General features: G+C 37.1%; 1 protein-coding gene across 2 annotated transcripts in view; it reads left to right on the plus strand.

Annotated features, from left to right (window-relative positions):
* Positions 1 to 21,010, plus strand: part of LOC145678425 (alpha-1-inhibitor 3-like) — a 2,648,409-nt gene that overhangs the window by 1,812,821 nt on the left and 814,578 nt on the right. For both annotated transcript variants that reach the window (XM_081748543.1, XM_081748544.1), the window contains exon 16: positions 13,501 to 13,706. In XM_081748543.1, coding sequence (XP_081604669.1) covers positions 13,501 to 13,706 — 206 coding nt within the window. The remainder of the gene's footprint in view (positions 1 to 13,500; positions 13,707 to 21,010) is intronic.

The following is a 21,010-nucleotide window of genomic DNA, read 5'->3' on the forward strand; positions in this document are numbered from 1 at the left end:
GCCTCAATACTGCCTATACGACTTCATTAAATTTTGGATCCATTTTTACCCTACTTTACCTAGTAAAAGTTATATATATATATATATATATATATATATATATATATATATATATATATATATATATATATATATATATAGGGGCGGATCCAGGATATGATCAAGGGAGGGGCAGGATTGACGCCCATTTTATCCCGTGTATATCTGAGCGTCAAAGGGGAGCTATAGCCCCTATTGCCCCCCTTGGATTCGTCACTGTGTGTGTATATACAGGGTGACCGCGTAACCATGTTACAAAATTTAAGGGATGATTCCTGACACGGAAACAAGAAAAAAAGTTCAAATACTTTTGTCCAACGTACATAGTTTCGGAGCTACAAGGTGCCGAAAGCGTGGGAAAATGACATTCAAACTCTATAGCTCGACTATGGTGAATGATAGAGCTGATGCGGCGTGGTCACGTCAAAGACACCGAAAGTGCTATATTCAAAAATGCTTAGGTCGAGATCGTGCAATTCGTGCACAAGGGATTCCCCAAAGGAGCGTAGGGATTCCCGGATAATCTGTCAAGAAAGATGGGTCGAAAAGGATACGGATGAATAGCTGTCCCAACTGCTAGCAATAATACGTCTGTACTATTCGATATATCGCACAAGCACAAAATGGCGAACAGTGTTACAGTGCCATGTGTGGTTGCATAACGCGCACTAAATAAGAATGGGAGAATATGAAAGGAAAATGTGAATAAATTGGTACAAATGGTAAATACATGATATTACGCTGTCCTATCATTGAACAGACGCTTTTAATAAAAGGTAATAGTCATGCAGTCAGACACATTATTGCTACCAGTTGGGATAGCTATTCATCCGTATCCTTTTCGACCCATCTTCCTTGACAGATTATCCGGGAATCCCTACGCTCCTTTGGGGAATCCCTTGTGCACGAATTGCACGATCTCGACCTAAGCATTTTTGAATATAGCAGCTTCGGTGTCTTTGACGTGACCACGCCGCATCAGCTCTATCATTCACCATAGTCGAGCTATAGAGTTTGAATGTCATTTTCCCACGCTTTCGGCACCTTGTAGCTCCGAAATTATGTACGTTGGACAAAAGTTTATTTGAACTTTTTTTCTTGTTTCCGTGTCAGGAATCATCCCTTAAATTTTGTAACATAGTCACGCGGTCACCCTGTATATATATATCGCAGATCCTAGGGGAGGGCTATAGGGACTATAGTCCCCCTTAACGCTTAGGTATACACTGGATAAAATGGGCCTCAATCCTACTTTCTTTACACTGAATAAAGTGGTAAACCATGGTTTAGCTCCTCCCTTGATCATATACTGGATCCGTGGCTGTATATATATATAGAGAGAGAGAGGATGGCCCATTTTAATCTTTCCACGAAGATATCTCGAAAACGACTGAACATTAATGAACCGAACAAAAACAAATAGAAAATGCCATGGGGCACACCGAACGGTGTTGTCGCAGTACCTCTCGGGGTCGCCCTTCATGGGGTCCCAGGACCAAACTTTAAAATTTTAAATGGAAACATGGGGCGAGTAATACCTCGTTCCATAGATCTTTAAAAAGTAAAAAGCGTTGTGGCAAAAGATGTTTGATATCGGTCACCGTATTCAAGATGGCCGCCGAGACGTGGTGCCCGTATCTGATAAAACGTTCAGTACCACTAATATGAAAGCAGTTGGAGATAAACGAACTATCAAAAAGTGAAACAGGAAAGGCATGGGGCGCGTCTAGTAATGTTCTCGCAGTGCTCCCAGGGATGACATTCAAGGGGGCCAGACTTAGAAATTTGAAACCGAAATATGGGTTAAGTCATACGTCTTTAATAAATCTTGAAACACTAAACAGTGTTGTTGCAAATGATTTTTCATATGGGTCATCGTTTTCAAAATGGCCGCCAAGGCATGGTGCCTGTATCAGATAAAAGTCCAGTACCAGAGTTGGCGTGGGTCAGTGACCCACCACCCACCGTGGCCCACTCTGACCCACGACCCACCATGACCCACCACCCACTCTGACCAACCATCCACCATGACCCACTGTGACCCACCACCAACCGTGACCCACTCTGACCCACCATCCACCGTGACCAACTCTGACTCACCGTGACACACCACCCACCGTGACCCACTCTGACTCACTGTGACACACCACCCACTATGAACCACTATCATCCACTGTGACCTACTCTGACTCACCAAAATCCATCGTCATCAACTCTGAACACGACCCACGGCCTCTTCTGTACTGACTAAAGAGTTTACACTTGTAATAAAACAAGAATGTGAAATTATCACTAATCAGAGTTTGAATTCCTAGTCAATCGCTCAAGCACCACTCTGTTACAATCAGTGGCGAAGGGTGATAGTTTCAACAGGGTAGGCCCAATGTTCTACTACTACTACTACTACTACTACTACTACTACTACTACTACTACTACTACTACTACTACTACTAATAATAATAATAATAATAATAATAATAATAATAATAATAATAATAATAATAATAATAATAATAGTAAAATGAAACAGATTAGACATAAATATTTTACTACAGAAATACAAGAAGACGCATTCACATAAATTTAATACAATTGTAGTTCATCGACAGCACTTATTCGATCCGGAACTCAATTTTCATAATGAAATTGACGTATGTGACTCATAGGTGCAATTTAATTGTCTTAATTGGCGTGATCGGGTGGGTAAGATGGACCATCACATTATCTGCGCTTCACAAGAAACATATGTTGTTTAGCGTACATGTACTGAAACAAACTCTGCTTGTAAAATTTTATCTTCAATTATATTGTTCAAAACACATGACAAGCATTTAATCAAGATATTTTGTGTGTCACTTAATTCCCCTTTAAAAACAGACTTAAATATTTTTATACGCTGCTCTTTATTTCAACAACTACAAATATGTACATAACACATTAATTTTCAAAAGACCCTGACATAGAAGGTTCTTTAATACGAATTATATTACGTATATTCATATTCTCCACTTAATGACATTTTCTCTCATTCACTTTTGCAAGTGTAAAAACACAATATCTCAAAAACACACACTCTTTCTAATGAACTCAACAAGTCTGATTTCGTAAAGGTTTGCGCCAACGCAACGGAATAAAGGGGCATTAGTTTGCGATAATAAGCGTAGCACCTTTAGAATTTCTTGTTCCAGTTTTTGCGTTGCGTTACAGTCCGCAAAATTAAGCAAAGTTGGAACGGAATGGAGCCCACGTTATCTTGCTCTTTATTTGTTTAATATATCGAATCGAAATCGAAGGTCTCGAGAGAAACTAGTAGGTAGAAGCGAAAATCGATAAGCGCTGAGGCCGGTCTCTTTCGCAGGTTATACGCTGGTGAAGAAAACGTCATTTTCAACACGTTCTCTCGCGGGATTTTCAGAGTAGCTTGGCGGTAGTTCTACTGAAGCCTGAGACACTGCAAGGTGAGCCTTCCAGCAGTGGTGCCAACCACGATTTCATTATCGAACTTTTTTTTTTCAAATTAGAAAATATCATGCATTCTGTGCAAGGAAAATGAATTAATTATAAATTATAATTTCTGAAAGTAAATGGGTAGGCCGGGCCTCAGGGCCTCTTACCACCCTTCGCCACTGGTTACAATAATGGTGGATCTAATCTTTACAATATCAAATGGTAAATTGTTTGTCAGTGAGGAAATTGAAGCACTTCGAGATGAAGGGAAATTAGTGTGTGCCTAAAATATACTTGTACTAAGAGAGTATTCTTGCAATTGTTAATTTCTGAACGCGTTCCAAAAGAAACTTCTATTCGCAGGAAAATACCAGTGTACAATATGGAAAAGGTTATGGTTTCTCAGTTCACAGTATTTTTCTCACAAAAGACTTGAAAAATCAGTTTTTCATAGTGTATAAAGGTATTCGGGTACCCTCTGTGAGAGCATCTCCATAAAGTATACTCATAATTGTAATTTGTGTAATCATTAAAACACCACGTTAAATTTAACAAATATGCATAATTGCAATTATTATGAATATTTATTCAAAGTAGCTTACCTAAAGCAAAGAAGAGACTTACTAAAAATTAGGTACAAAGTTGAATAACACAAATAAGCCATTAGTAACACAAGTATACACATTCCATAACTCGTAATTATCCTCCTGAACAAATCTGAAATCGGGTTTATTTCCTCTTGGTAACTTTTTCGTGGTAAATCATCTGTAGCAAAATGATGTCCATCCTTCAGCCAAAAAATAACTACCTCGTCTACTTTGAGCTTGTCTAGCGGTAAGCCATTAACATTGATGAACAAAAAGTTAGACAATGATTGAGCACTTAGTGTATTTCTAATTGCAGTCATCTGTAAATTCATAAGGGGAAATCCCCGTTCTCATTCTGTCGTGGTAATTGATAATACTTCTACCCGATTTCTGCAACTCCTCATCGACAATCTGCTTGTTAGACTTAAGTCTGACAACGAGTTTTCTTGGTCAGTTTTGAAATACTCAGCAAGAAGTATCATCTCTCTATCACTACACATCTTTTCCATATTGACCATATCAGTTGGCAATGTCAACTCATGGAGAACAGAAACTTCATTTACCACGCCTTCGATAGGGAATCTTGTGAATAAATTATCAATTAAAGCCTGATAAACTGATGATTTCTTATTTGTTTATAAATTTAATTTTTATAATTACACATGAAGGTTTGATGCCATTACCAAGTTCCCTCCCCCGTCTAGAAAGCGAAAGGGAACGAGGTTCCTGGAAAGTGTTCAGAGGTGAATGGGAATTTCCCTCCTTCTTCCCCTTCAATTACCACACTGATGTTTGCCATGCGCCAAATTACGATGAAATTCAATTAAATATCATAGTATAATTATTTCCTTGTTCCATTATCGATACTTTTCGGTGGAAAAAGGACGAAATTTGAAAGTTCCAAATCAAGGTAAGTAGTCCAACATAAAGGGAAAAAAGTGTAAAATTTTCCACATAATTATGCGTACAATCCAAACTTAAAATTTCCGTGTAATTAAACTTACAGTACAAATTTTATGCCTATTTTTCTCACAACTTTATGGGTTGATTGTTCTGTGCTGTAAGCGCTCCATATAATAAACATAAGCTTCAGCAATTATTATAGTAGAAAACAATGGATATATGAAGCCAAGCACTGTATTTTTTGTTTCTGATTTTTTTTCTTAAATAACATCGATCGTTTTCGTTCATTTTTACAAACCAACTTACTACCAATTTTCCATATGTAGAAAGTGCCCCCCAGCCCCCCTTAAAGGAAAATTTTAAAAATGCTAGGACACATTCTGTTTATTTTCAATAAAGAGTTAATACACTGAATTTCAACTCCGTAAGTTTAACGTCGTGCGAGATACTAATTTTTTTTCGCAAAAATTCGGATCCTCACTACATCCTTAGGATATTATGCATTATAATGAAAGCAATATAACAGCCCAGTTTGGATTAAGGCCTAACTAAATACCAAAAGTAATTTCATTTGACTTTGCAATTTGACCGTGCTGATACATTCACATAGTTACATTCAATTTTTATATAATAATTTATATATTATAGTGATTCAAAAATGTATTTTTTCCAGTAGTTAGCTCCTCTAAAAACTCACAGGTCTCGAAAGCCAAGTAGTAGTGTAAGTCCTATGCTATTATTAAAATTACAAATATCAATATCCAAAAGTGGCTGAAGTTCTTTTTTTCACTTGGTTAAATATACTCACCTCAGGTAAGTAGACAGAAACGAATGGAAAAGGAAGGAAAATGAAGGTCTTGAAAGTAAAACGAAGACAAATTTACCAGTCTTCAGAAGATACTGTCTACAATGCAGTGAGCAGAGTGGGTTTGTAGATCATAATGAGTCGGTGGGTCGCAGTTGGTCATGGTGGGTGGTGGGTCGCAGTGGGTCACATGCTGTTGACCCACGACCCACTGACCCACTCAGAAAACTTGACCCACTGACCCACTCCATCTCTGTCCAGTACCACTAGACCCCTAATATGAAAATAGTTGGAGATAAATGAACAGAATAAAACTCGTATAGGAAAGCACAAAGTGTATTTATCATTCCACAGCTCAAGTTAAATGCAACGGAGAAAAAGATTATTAAAGTATAATTGACATGATGCAAAAGAGGAAATGATAGAAAATTATCTTTCCGATCTCTGTCCGTAAGTAGGTGAAGAGGGAATGAATGGTAAAATCTCAAATGAGAACCTCACTTTTATTTGCAATAGATATGGTTTGTCTGAAACACTTGTGTGTACAAATGACTGGTACTATAATGAATAAAAATAATGTGAAATAAGGTGAATAAAAATAAGGTGAAATTCAAGTTTAACAACATTTTGCCCGCCCCTTCGCCCCTGATAATTTAACGCAATGCGTGCAAGATTTTTGTCGTTACTAAGGATCACAACTGAAATTACCAAGTTATTCGGAATGTAACTGTGGACAACATCTCAGTGAAACTCATATTCTATCACATGCAAGAAGACATAGAAGGAAAATAAGCGAACCAATATCATATAGACGACTGTTGAACAAAACCAACGTTTGTAAATATTGTTCTAAAATTGTATTGTTCGACAATTTTTTTTTTCGCATTTCAGTTGATTCATTTTTGCATCAAAACTTTGACTGCAATCAAAATGGAAGGTACCATTTAACAAGAATTTTACATACTTTATCGCATTACAGACATATTTATTTTTTATAAAAACATATTTCAAATAACTATGTTTCGTAGATACAATTTGCAAAAACTAGGGCTCTCATCTGCAATTCTACGGATCCTTCCCGCTTCACTCACTTACAGAGTGAGGTTGGAGCAATAATTTTCTAGGAGTTAGATTTCTTCCTTTCCATTATGGTACTTTCACTCTAATCATTTTTTTTGATTGTTGCAACATTCCCGAGATATAGAATGATAAATACCCTCTGTGATTTCCTATTCGAATATTTGTTCTGGTGTTTTCATATTAGTGATACTGGACGTTTTATCTGATGCAGGTACAATGTCTTGGTCATTTTGAAAACGGTGACCCATATGAACAATCTTTTGTAACAGCACTCTTTAGTTTTTAAAGATATGTCGGACGAGGTATCACACACCCCATGTTTCCATTTACAATTTTGAAGTTGCGCCCTTAGCCCCCATGAAGGGTGGCCCTGGGAACCTCCGCGATAATATCAATCGATGTGTGATTCTATTTGAGTTGTTGTTCGGTTCATTTATGTTCAATCGTTTTCGTATTAGTGGTACTGCATGTTTTACTGTATCTGGTAGAGGCAACATGTCTTGGCGACCATTTTAAATACAGTGCCCGATATGAGAGATCTTTTGCCAGAACGCTTTTTAGTTTTTAAAGATGTATCGAACGAGGTACCACTCACCCCTTGCTTCCATTGAAAATTAAAGTTGGGGCCCGGGAACCCATGCAGGGCGGCCCTGGATGGCACCGCGACCATATATATATATATATATATATATATATATATATATATATATATATATATAGAGAGAGAGAGAGAGAGAGAGAGAGAGAGAATTCTATTTGAATAAGCAATGGATTTTGTTTCGGGAGAGGCTTGAGGAACGAGTAAGAAACATTTGCGTTGTACGTGCAATGCAAAAAAATTATCACAAATTTATTTCGGGAGGGGTTTGAGCCTGATAACCACCCCCTAAATACGCCACTGTATATCAGTCAACCGTTCTCATATTACCTAACACAGCAACGAAACAAATTTTGAGTGAAGGCATTTTAGTATATATCAATATCAATATTCGAGACGAGACCGAGACTTTCGAGACTGACCTAAGTCTCGTCTCGGTCTCGTCTCGACTTATAGAGGTCTGTCTCGGTCTCGGTCTCGGTCTCGTCTCGGTATTTAGAAGTTCGTCTCGGTCTCGGTCTCGTCTCGGTATATAAAAGTCCGTCTCGGTCTCGGTACCATCCCTACTGCAGATCAATGAAGTGTTTCGAATAACCTGGTAATTCCCTTTCCCAATCAACATTCGTAAATCGTCTCTATCATGATACAGGTTTCTGCTTCCACCTTCTTAAGTATTGCACATTTTGTATGAGAAGTCATTCTTCGATTCTTCACAATTGCTTTGTAAACCAATCTTTGACTTGAAAAGGATTTGAACCTATGTTTAATAACTGTATTACTCAAAAGTTCGGCATGTTATCCCTACATTATCTCATCATGTAAAGTCATAAGACAAATATTGCTAGGTTCAGGTCTGATGGTTGGAACGAACCGGTAATGTTCTTCCTGTGATGATATTTACAACTAAGTGCATGTCAAAATTCATTTACTCGATGACCTGGAGAATAAGAGTTTCATGAAGTTCTTTTTGTGATAAGAACGAAAATTTCAACTGGGTTCTTGTTTGCCTTTTACCTATTTATCTCGTCAATATTGATAAAAGAATTGTTTTTTTCTATATCGCGAGTTTTAGAATAGTGACTTAGAGAGTTACAAGTACAATTTGTGGATTTTAAAACTTGAAGTTTAATTATAGGACATTGTGGTTCAGCGAGAAATCAATTTGTTACTCAGATTTGTTGTTATGATCTTTCTTGGGCTTACATGAAATTGATCCATGCATGGTTTTAAGATTCATTGCAACCCTTCACAAATCAAAAAACCAATCATTTCTCAATCTTATGATCTCTAAGATTGATGGATAGTTGATTGGGAGTTTGGCGTCCCTTTCGCAGCGAGAATATAAAAGAAATATACTTGCAGCTTAACGTGAGATCCCGAACCACCTTTGCCTTTAATTGAACGTAGGTCATCCGCTCCTAGCTCTAACACTAAGAATATACTTCGAGTTTTACCACTTCGTCATTGTAACAATTATTTGTATATTCATTAATCAATTTTCCATTGTCTTCCGTAGTCTAAATATCATAACCATAAAAAGTAATATTTCTCCTGAATCTCGATGTTTCCAAATGAAATATGAGGTTCCAGTATACATACTGTCTTTCCACTAACGAGGAAGGTCCATAAACCGTGAGAGTTGAATTTTGATGAGAATTTGTGACAAGATTCAGTTCGAGTTGCTAAGTAACGTAGTAATAGTCACTCGATGCGCAAATGCTTTGTTGAGCTGCTACACCGACGCCATCTTGAAATCCTGTAGGCAATGTCCAAGAATACCCTTTTAGCACAAAAATGAAAAAGCTTTTGATATATCTGACTTCAGTTTGTAAACCAAGGTAGATCATCTATATGCGAGAGTACTTCCAGTGCATGACCGCCATCTTGAAAGGCGCCATATTGAATCGTCGTCAAATATGAAAAATGGCATGGGGGTCATGTGGGGTATCAAATAGCACTGGAATTTACTCCTGAATTCATTTCTGTAACCAAAATTTAGATATCTGTTTTCACTTCAGAGTTAAGAGCCCTCTTACCCACAGGAGCATATAAAAACTGTGCGAGTTAAACTTGTGTCATGAAACACGGTCGTGCGAGCACTTGCATGATTTTAACTAATGCAGTAGTTAATGCAATACAATAGCAACTATACCAATCAGATCTTGAGACTAGTAAGAGAAATCGTTAATTAAATTGAAATTTCTGTAGTGAAAAATGGAATATCAGCATGCTACAAGTTATACCTATTTCAAAGTGCGATGGAATAGACTGTTGGTCGATGAAACACATGCCGAATAGTACTGACAAGCGGAGAATACCAAAGGGATTGTTCGGATATATATATATATAAGAAAAATTATATAAACTGGTACATATTAGTTGAACGACCAAAATGGTTCGGATTCCACTATAATCAGTAGGTCCACATCTCCTTTAGCGTAGCAGGCATGTGGGACGTTGAATTGTATCAAACCAAAAATCTCTTTTAGGCAATTTTACGTGGTCCATTATAGTGTGTTAAGTTTTATTCTCCAATCTAGAAACCTTACGCAAAGACCATCATTGTTGCAGAATATTGCGTTGCTTTCCAATACTCATATTTGACGACCTATAATTTACCGTGCATATTACGAAGTTAAAATACTTTAATGTATTTATTGACAGTTTCTCTAAATACAATCGATTTATTGCTGCCACATTGAACAATGATGGAGATTTAAATTATCAGTTCACAGCCAATTCTTAGAAGATACACCTGGAAACTTAGAATTCACTTTTCTTGTGTCTGTTCTGCTATTAGTGATGAGAGAATGCATGCACAACTGCTAAGACTATGTGGCAGTAAAGATTATTACAAGATTCAATTCCAAGTTGCAATCCATAAAACAAGCCTTTTTCTTCCTTTTCCCTTCAATATAAAATAATTAAATATCTGCATCTTTCCACCTTTAACGATAAAACACTTGCTTATAATAAGGGCAAGACTAGTTTTCATATCAAAACTGTGATAAAAACTGATTGTAGCAGGTGTTCATTTATTCGGTGTACAAGTTATATGGCAGAATTTTCATAAAGAAAATGCATTCTGTTGTGTATCATCAATTTTGTGCGCCAGTCCTAAAGGACATGCTTGCATATGCATGGCAGAAATGTGGGTACGTAACAGGAGCAATAGTTGGTTCATTTACAAATGTTCTGAAGACTAGCAGAAAATAGTGTCTGTGGTGTTTGCACTGCTCCATGATGCTGTGTGCTAATCACTACGTTTTGGATCCCCATCATCACAATTGAAGAGCAAAAGGTTAGCAGGTTAATATTTGCTTATGTGCAATAGTTTATATTATTTTTCTAATATTTTTTCTATTAATTTTCTAATAACTTCAAGACAGATTCTTTAAAACCATATGTGCCGTTCCACCTAACTTATATTACAACATTTAAATGCTATGCATAATCGCAACACACACAGACTCATATATATAGCGATTTTGAAATAGGTATAATTTGTTACAGTGCTGCTATTCCATTTTTCACTACAGGCATTTCAATTTAATTAACGATATCTCTCACTAGTCTCAAGATCTGATTGGTATAGTGGCTATTGTAGATCAAATAACTACTATTGCATTAGTTAAAATCATGCAAGTGTTTGGACGACCGCATTTCATATCACAAATTTTACTTGCTCAGTTTTTGTATGTTCCTGTGAGCGAGAGAGCTCTTAACTCTGAAGTGAAAACAGATATCTAAACTTTGGTTACGGAAATGAATTCAGGAGTAAATTCCAGTTCCATTTGATACCCCACATGACCCCTTGCCATTTATCATATTTGACGACGATTCAATATGGCGCCTTTCAAGATGGCGGTCATGCACTGGAAGTACTCTCACATATAGATGATTTACCTTGGTTTACAATACTGAAGTCAGATATATCAAAAGCTTTTTAATTTTTGTGCTAAAAGGGTATTCTTGGACATTGCCTACAGGATTTCAAGATGGCGTCGGTGTAGCAGCTCAACGAAGCATTTGCGCATCGAGTGACTATTACTACGTTACTTAGCAACTCGAACTGAATCTTGTCACTAATTTTCATCAAAATTTAACTCTCACGGTTTATGGACCTTCCTCGTAAGTAATAAAGCTAGTTTATTAATCATAGTTCATGAAAAAAGTAGTGAAAATGAATTCTTTTTCCAACATACTGGAAGATGTAATAACGTCTCGCGAATACAATATAACTAATAGTTTTCTCTCCTCTTCTATTCATGTTTTCTCACCAGTATTACATTGATTAATGCAAGTCAGAGTTTCGTAAAAAGTGCCTTTACATATTTAAAACAGAGATAAGATATACATTTCTAATAACACCTGAGATAATATCGTTTTGTTCTGTCATCCTATTGTGTTCACTAGTGACTCATTCAACAAGTAATTCTTTGCTACTAAAGGAAAGAAAACTGAGTCTACAGTCCCGTATTTAAGAAAATCCACGATTGTCATTTTTCAAAAATGGAAAGATATAATACTAATTATATTTATATATGTAAGTAGTAACTTGTTTCTTTGCAAAAATTAATGAAACACGATTTTCTAAATACATCAATACAATATATTACTCTGGTCCTTAGCACACGCCGCCACATTCATTCATTTAGTGGAGCATTTCGTCTGTTGTTTAACTGATGTCAGGAAAGATGTCTAAAACTAGAGATTCCTTTAAGATGACCAATTTTAATGTACAATTTTAACTTGCAACAACGGGAGGAAAAGATATGTCAAGTATAAACCACAGATTCCATTGGGCGCCAGCAATGTTTCAGAGTTACAAATTTCACAAGCAATGCATTCAAAAGTTCTAAGCACTCAACAGTATTTAAAGGTTATCGCTATGGCCTCAAATGAAATAAAATGAAACTTGTTAGTTTAGTGTTTCACGGTTGCCCTTTAGCTGAAGGATAATGATGAGTAATGAGAGTGCTTGATTGTAAAATTAACTTTTGTTCTCTCCACCGAGAATCGAACCCAGGATCATGTACACTAAAGGCACACTCGCTAAACACTAGATCAGTGGCAACAGCTATATGGTCTAAAAATTCCCAATGAATATTGCCACTAAAATTAGCTCTATATACAGCCATTTTAACGAAAAACTGTAGAATTGGCTATGATAATTTATATTTTAAATAACATTTACGAAAACCTTTGTTAAGTTTTGCTTTAAAAATTGGATATTTAAGTCTTCCATTTGAGAATCAGAAAGGAACGGCACAATGGCGAAAACGGGATGTCTGGTCACCTTAGGAGTTTAGGTTTGACTACCGCTCAGAAAGGTGAGATTATTGATCGTGCTCCTAATAGTGAGAAGTTGTCTCATATTCCTAGATTTTGGTTATGGTCCTTGAAATTTGTAGAAGTGGCTGCATCGTCACGCGGAATAGGGGGACAGAGAAGTGGAAGACTGCAGGCAATATCAGCGGCTCAAGATCAAGCTATGCTTGAAGAAGTACAAACCAACCATCCATTGCATCATCGATCTGTTTCTAAAGACAAAACAGTTGAATTGTTATGTCCACACGAGAGAGTAAGATTTCGGCTTATTCTAGCTGGATTTCATCATTTACTTTAAGCCATATTACGTTCATATCCAGCCCAGATATACTACGAAAATCAACAATTGTCACGAAAGCTATCGCAAGACATACCTTCTAAATCACACCAAGGAAATTCATTTCTTCATTCTCCACTGATTCTTTACCCAAGCGTTGGAGGTAACTAGCAAGCCTCAGATACATATATCCTATGTTCCACAAAAACCGAATATTTGTTACAAAAGTTATCGTGAAACTTGTTTTTGATGTGTAAAATAAATCTATCCCTTATTCGGGCTTGAGGGAATCATTGAAAACGTCAAAGGAAATAAGCACTGTTACTACAAAATAATATTTTTTTATTCAATGGTCTTATACTTAAATAAAATATACAATACTAGATATATTTTCCTAATTTTTCCCTAAAATGTATTGCTCTTTCTTTATAGGTGATAATTGAAATCGAAGAAAATGTTTCAATTGAGTTGTTATCAAATCAATCGTTCATACAATCTTGTATTGAAGAAAAAGAAACTTTTGTACACATATTTAAAATAAAACCTACAATCGTAGGTGAAGTGAACATTAACGTGTCAGCTGGAATTGATGATATGTACCCTTTTCCTTGCGGGTCAGAAGTTCTCCTGAATCTAAGGTAATTGTTTTGTTATTATTAAATTTCATTAAATTTGTTTCGTTTAATATTAAGTCAGTTGTGAGTTACACTTCAACACCAAGGAAAGTTTACTTTAACTGGAACTCAGATGTATTACGCTGTAAAATATTATATATTGTTTACATACTACAAAATATTAAAGTTACACTCTTATATAATATACAATTCGGTTCAAGTTTTAAATCAATTAAAATATCCCCGTACCTAATAAAATTATTAATTATCTACTACCGAACTATAAATTTTTGTGTGATAATAGTAAAGCTCTTATATGTAGTTTTAGAATATGAGGTATAATTAACAAGTAATTTAATTATATTTAATAATTTCTGGAATGCAATTTTATAAAACAAAAATATCTATTTCACCCATATTCTTCAATTTTGGCTTGTGGTATGTGTAAAACCACGTGACGAAGAAAACTACATTGGTTTTCTATTGGTTCTATAAAGAAAACAACCACTTTAGGAAACTACTTTACAAGTTCTATCGGAGACCATATCTTTTTCTATGTAAAACAAAGTTGCTGCTTACGTATTGAAACCAGTTACTGGATTTGAAATATCAGTTTCCTTACTATGAAATTCTAAATGTAATGTTTCTCATGAGAAAGTTTTCGTCTCGAATACGAGGAGAGAGAAATCTTTCTTCATCCCAGGCGAAACAAGCAACATTGCAGTAATATCATACTAGATCATATTATCTTCGAACATACTGTTAATTTTGTAGTTACTTTTTCATGACAAATATAAATCTGTACGAAAGCTATCTGCTGTATGATTCTAGTAGTACGACAACACCCATAGTTCAAGAACTACACTTCACCCGAATGTTACATGAAAAAGAGAAAACTCAAACGTTGCGTTTGAGGTGAAGTTTTAGACCAGAAATAGGTATGTACAAAAGGCCGAGAGTAGTATTAGTACAACTGTAAATGACTTCACTTCCGGAGAGTAGAACTAAGTATTAATCCTTAGAAAGATGCTTATACTGGAAATTCCCTTAAATTTTACCTACAGCAAACCAGGAGTGACGCTAATTTGAGGAGTATATTTCCAAAACATGCTAAATCCAAAAATGTCCGATTTTGAATTGAATATAAAAGAGTATACTATGCAACCTCTTACTTATGTTAACTTTTGTAATTAACTTTTGTCAAAACATTATTTTCTGTGGTAAATTCTGTATGAAATATCACTTTAGTGCCAAAACATGCAAAATACGAAAAGAAAAATTCCTAAATATATTATATCCACTTTCATGGCATAAAAAGTATGCTAGTGGTAGAAAGAAACTTGTAGTTGGGTATATGGTGCATAGAGCTAGAGCAAAGCGTTGTTTCCAAGAATTGAATCGTAGGCCAGATAATACAATTACCGTAAATTCCGACTTAAAGTAAAATCAACCTCTTCCGAAGACGTCAATAGGACCTTTTTATTACTCACGACAGCTGTGGTACTACATCTTCGGAGTAGTTTTAAATGATAAAGATGGCTAGCTTAAGAAAGAAAAACGTTCATTTCTTAGATGGCTGGAAACCGAATATGGAGCGGCGAAATTGTATCATGTTTGTCATATTTTGTTAATAGAGTGTTCACTCCAATTACTTTGGAAGGAGTTACAGGTCTGTGATTTTTCTCCATTCGTGCACAGGACAAAACAAGAACTACGCAATGTTATTGATATTGATGCGCTTCTGTCAGAAGAAAAAGTTACAGTTTGAATGATACTTTTCAATGCAGGGTTATTCTTATATGCCTGCTGATAGACAAGTTGAAAAATGCTTAAGAAGAATTGAAACAATAGTGTAGCTTGCAGAATATGATACAGTTTTATCATAAATTAGTACACTTCATATTGTTGGGAAAACCATAATATTCCAACAATGGAAAGATTGTGCACATAAACTTCTGAAGAGTAACAAGGTTTCAAAATCACAAATGCAGAAGTATTGTCGTTGGATGATTCACCTCTTGAATATATGAAATCACCCCTTGATTTGAAACTAGTTAGACGCCACACATGCAAGTGAAGACAAAGTTAGGAATATAAAGAGTTCGTTACAGGAGATGAGTGTCGTGTGGGACACAATGGACTACTACAAGGACTGTCTTAAAGTTTGTAACCTGAATGCAGATGGCAATGTTGATTTCTATATTGAACAAAATTAACGCATGGAAGTGCGAAGAATGATGTTTATTAAACACCTGAAAGAACTTATTATATTACAGAAACTGTATAGAATATTATGTTACCGAGCGTTCATGTGAAGGAAATTTTCTTAATAATTTTCATTTAAATAATATGTACGTTAAGATGCCACACAAGAAAGATAAATGCTAACCATGTTAAACAACAACATTTTTTGTTTTGGTATGCGTTCCATACATTTTGTAACTTTGTTTAAAGAATTAAAGTCTTTTTGAAGTAATAGTTCAATACTTCTCCTCTTTAGTGTCAAAATATACTAAATCCTCAAATATTGTTTCCAAAACATGCTAAACGTCAAGTTTGTTGCCGAAACATGCTATGCACCAACTAAAACGTTTCATTACCCTAACTTCTGTTTCTTTGACAGGTTTAAAATTTTGCCAGCATAATCCTCTTTCTAGAGTCTACAAGTATTTTCTTTATTCATTGCGATAGTGTTTCAATGTAAAAAGATATAGTTTTTTGCCCTTTCTGAAAAATTCTAACAAACGGATTTAGCATGTTTTGGAAATTAACTCCTCATTTTTGCCTATGCATAAACTTTGTTCAAGTACAATTTATATATCATTGTACACTCTGCATCCAAAAAAATTGCGACAGCTAACGCCGTGCAGCTAGGCCACCCAGTATACACCTTCTTATCCCATAATCGTGTCTGGTAAAGAAAGATTGTCTGTCTCCTCCTTTCTTCTCTCCCACACTAAAATTAGCTAACAATATGAACGCAATTCTAATTTCAAACTACACATGTATTAGTATCGATGAAATAACAACAAAACCGAGACACGCTAGAGCTCAAACGGATCATAGTGTCAGTCGCATGATGTTGGTTAGCTTATGAACCACCACTGGGTCGAAGATTCACACCCCTAGCGAAGATTCATTCTATCTGTGCAAATTACAACGTTATATTCGCAAGAGATGAAAGTGATGCTGGATGTTCGGAACAGATGAAACTTCGGAAAAGACTAGAAAATAGCAACCTCTTTCGTTATTTGGAAACAAAATTTCATTTATACTAGTTCGACACAAATTTGGTTGCATCTGATAATTCAATGAGATTTATTCACGTTGATATTTGAAACATGCAAGGTCTGCTACATCTATAAGGAACATCCAATTTTCCATTTGAACATTTGTAATTTTTCTTTATGATACGGTTTGGACTTTTAATATACGATATTTCTGATAAAAATTTACCAGTGAAATAGCACTCATTCAATTTTATATTTCTTTCTTTCTTTTTCTTTTCGTTTCTTTCTTCTTTTTTGTTCACTTTGCATTAGTAGTGGGGAATGGAAGATATGACCTATGCTACCTGCAGGGTTTATTAGAATGTAGTTTTCATCTGTACTCCCATGAACACTACCGAATTTACAAACGAACCACGTGGAAACAAAGCATGTGTTAAAGTTTTGACATTATCTTAGATGTGTCTGTGCGATCTACAGTTCTACTGGTAATTGAGTATGCTATCCGTTTAAAGTGACTGAATGAATGTTTCAAGCTTCCTCTATATATTCAAATAGTCCTGAAAAAAATAGATGAAAATAAACGTTATTTCTATATTACTGTTGGATTTCTGTAAACGGATATACACTACGCATGTTAGGTTCTTTTCTTACTAAGTTTAAAATTCCACATTTTTATCTGTTCTCCATTTTCTTTTTCTTCTTCTCTCGCCTTCTCTCTCTCTCTCTGCCTCATTTCTGAACCTCTATGTAATAGACATCCATTGGTTTTAATTTTTCATTGTGTGTGTGTTTCAGTTTCGCCCTAAATTAGTTTATGACTCTTGTTTTGTCTCGGTTTTGTTATTTCATTTTATCGATACTAATACACGTGTAGTTTGAAATTAGAATTGCGTTCATGTTGTTAGCTAATTTTAGTATGAGAGAGAAGAAAGGAAAAGAGAGGGAGGGGTTTCTTTATCAGACACAAATATGGGATAAGAAGGTGTTTATTGGGTGGCCTAGCTGCACGGCATTAGCTGTCGCAATTTTTTTGATGCGGTGTGTATCCTCGTCGCCAAAAGTGCCTTTACATCGCCGTGACAGGTATGTGACAGCGCAGTACTCTAAAGAAGGGATGGTTGCATAAGAATTTGTGATTAATTTTGAAGAGTTTTTATTTTGAATAGGAAAATAACGTAGGTATAGGGAGTAAAGGCACAGATTTGAAGCATCAGTGCACTGTCATCTCTGAAAAGATTCGTATTATTGCCTTATATGTTAAGTTAAACACCACAATATCTGTCACTGATAGCGTAGATCATCTTACTTTTTAAAATTGCCTCTGTAGCCTATTTGTCCATACATTAATATCCAGACATGATGTATAGAGAGAAGAAAGAAAGAGATACAACATCTGTAAGATTTATATAATTCACTAAGGGACTATAGGAAACGACTAAGCTAATTACTGCTACTAGCGCTTTTTAATCTTCAGGGATTTACTACATGTTCGCAAGACATTATTCTAAGTCCTAAATCTGTGTGTGAATTATTTCATTCGCCTCACTGTAATTATTTTAGAATGGAAACTGATTACGCTGAACGTGAAAATGTTTCTCGTAAAGCAAGGGCCGTAATAAATGTAAATAAGGTTCTCATTATTATATAAAACACATAAGTATTTATTCCGTGTATAGAACAATATAGTAGAGTAACTAAGCAACATCATAATCACTAACGCCCGCAGGATTTTTTCCAACGGGTGGAGGGGAAGTCCGATATAGAATTTTTCGTTTTATTCCCTATATATATTAACAGTCTTAACATTTAATATTGATAGCGTATATCGTCTTTCGCCACTGTAGCCTATTAGTCAGAACATTCATCCCCAGACATGATGTCGAGAGAATAGAAAGAAATAGATATGAACAGTGGTGTAACTAATTTTACTGCGCCCTGGATCGATCGATCATCGATTTACTCATACTCCCCCAGGCCCCCTGCCACAGGTATTTGAGCTGCTGCGTTATATATATGGTTCCATGTCAGAAGGGCCAAACAAAAGGGCAAAGACAGAAAGACCCGAGTCAAAAGGGCCACGCGTCAAAAGGGCCCGAATCAAAACGTCCCTCATAAAAAGGACTTGGGTCGAAAGGTCTCCGCAACAAAAGGGCCCGAGTCAAAAGGCCCCGAATCAAAACGACCCTCATAAAAAAGCCCGAGTCAAAATGGACTCCGCTACAAAAGAGCCAGAGTCAAACGACCCTGCGTCAAAAGGGACCGAGTCAAAAGGTCTCCACAACATAAGTCCCGAGTCAAAAGGGCCCGAATCAAAACGCCCGTCATAAAAAGGAGCAGAGTCAAAAGGGGCCCCGCTACGAAAGGGCCTGAGTCAAACGGCCGTAAGTCAAAAGGTCGCGGATTAAAAAGGCCCTAGTCAAAAGGGGCCAAATCAAAACGCACCTCATAAAAAGAGCCCGGGTCAAAAGGGTTCCACGACAAAGTTACCTGAGTCAAAAGACCCTGCGTCAAACGGACCCGGGTCAAATAAAGCCGGAGTCAAACGATTCCGCGTCTAAAGGGCCTGGGTCGAAAGGTCTCTTCAACAAAAGGGCCCGAGCCAGAAGACCCGAATCAAAACGCCCCTCATCAAAAGGGCCATAGTCAAAAGAGTCTCACGACAAAAGACTCGAGTCAAAAGGACCTGCATTAAACGCGCCTGCGTCGAAATGGGCCCCGCTACAAAAGGGCCCGAGTGAAATCGGCCCCACATCAAAAGGGACCTGTTCAAAAGGTCTCCACAACAAAAGGGCCCGAATCATAACGCCCCTCATAAAAAGGAGCCGAGTCCAAAGGAGTCCCCCTACTAAAGTGCCCGAGTCAAACGGCCGTGCGTCAAAAGGTTGCTGGCTTAAAGGGCTGGAGTCAAAAGGGGCCGAATCAAAACGCCCCTCATAAAAAGAACCCAAGTCAAAAGTGTTCCACGACAAAGGGACCCGAGTCAAAAGGCCCTGCGTCAAACGGAGCCGGGTCAAATAAAGCCGGAGTCAAACGGGCCCGCGTCAAAAGGGCCCGGGTCGAAATATTTCCTCAACAAACGGGCCCGAGACAGAAGGCCCGAATCAAAACGCCCCTCATCAAAAGGGCCCGGGTCGGAATGTCTCCGCAACAAAAGGGCCCGAGAATCGTTTGTTAACACAACGCAAAAATTTGAGATTTAGATAGCGATAATAAAAATAACAATTATAATGATGTCTGCAGAATTTTTGTATATACTGGTACGGAATGACAACCAACGTCAGTAACAGAGGCGACTCTTGAGGGAAGTGACATTGGTAAAAATTAACATTTTACGAACGCAATCCACAAAAAGTTAACTGCACAAATGTATGATGGAATTTCATTTACGGTGGAAAACATTAACGGTCTCAAAACAAAAGATCAAACAAAACTAGTGATGAGCGCAAGAGTCTTGGTCTTGCAGTATTTGCAAGAGTCTTGCATGCAAGACCAAGACCAGGAATCCCGATGCAAGACCAAGACCAAGATCAAGGGGTGCAAGACCAAGACCAAGACCACACCTGCAAGACCAAGACCAAGACCAAGACTCTTGCGCAAGAGTCTTGCACAAGTACAAGTTCGGTGGTAGAGCAGTCACATGTGGTTATACGGGTCCCTGGTTGGATTCTAGCATGCGCCATGGAAACTTTTTAGTGGGCAAACACCGTGTGCGTGGGTTTTCTCGGTAGAGACCCGAAGGCCGGCCCTGCCCGCGGGCCGGGCTTGGGCGGGCCGATTCTATTATTTCGTTGGGTCGGGCCGGGCTTGGCAGTTCGACACTGATTTCTTTTCAGGTCGGGCCGGGCTGGGGCCGATTAATTGCAATTCTTTAATAATTATTGACATTCGTTAAACGATAATTAGAATAAAGGCAAACGTTGAAGAAGTGTGCCCGTGAAAAATGTTACAAAATGAAACGTCGAAAATTTATCGGGCCCGGGCCGGGCTTGGGCCAAGAATTTTAAAAAACTTATAGGGCCGGGCCGGGCTCGGGCCGAAAATCTCCAAAACGTTCCGGGTCCGGGCTGGGCCGGGCCTAGGTACATTCGGGCTGGATTG

Source organism: Thermobia domestica, chromosome 2 (genome assembly GCF_964235325.1).
Source record: "Thermobia domestica chromosome 2, izTheDome1.hap1.1, whole genome shotgun sequence".
NCBI lineage: Eukaryota > Metazoa > Arthropoda > Insecta > Zygentoma > Lepismatidae > Thermobia > Thermobia domestica.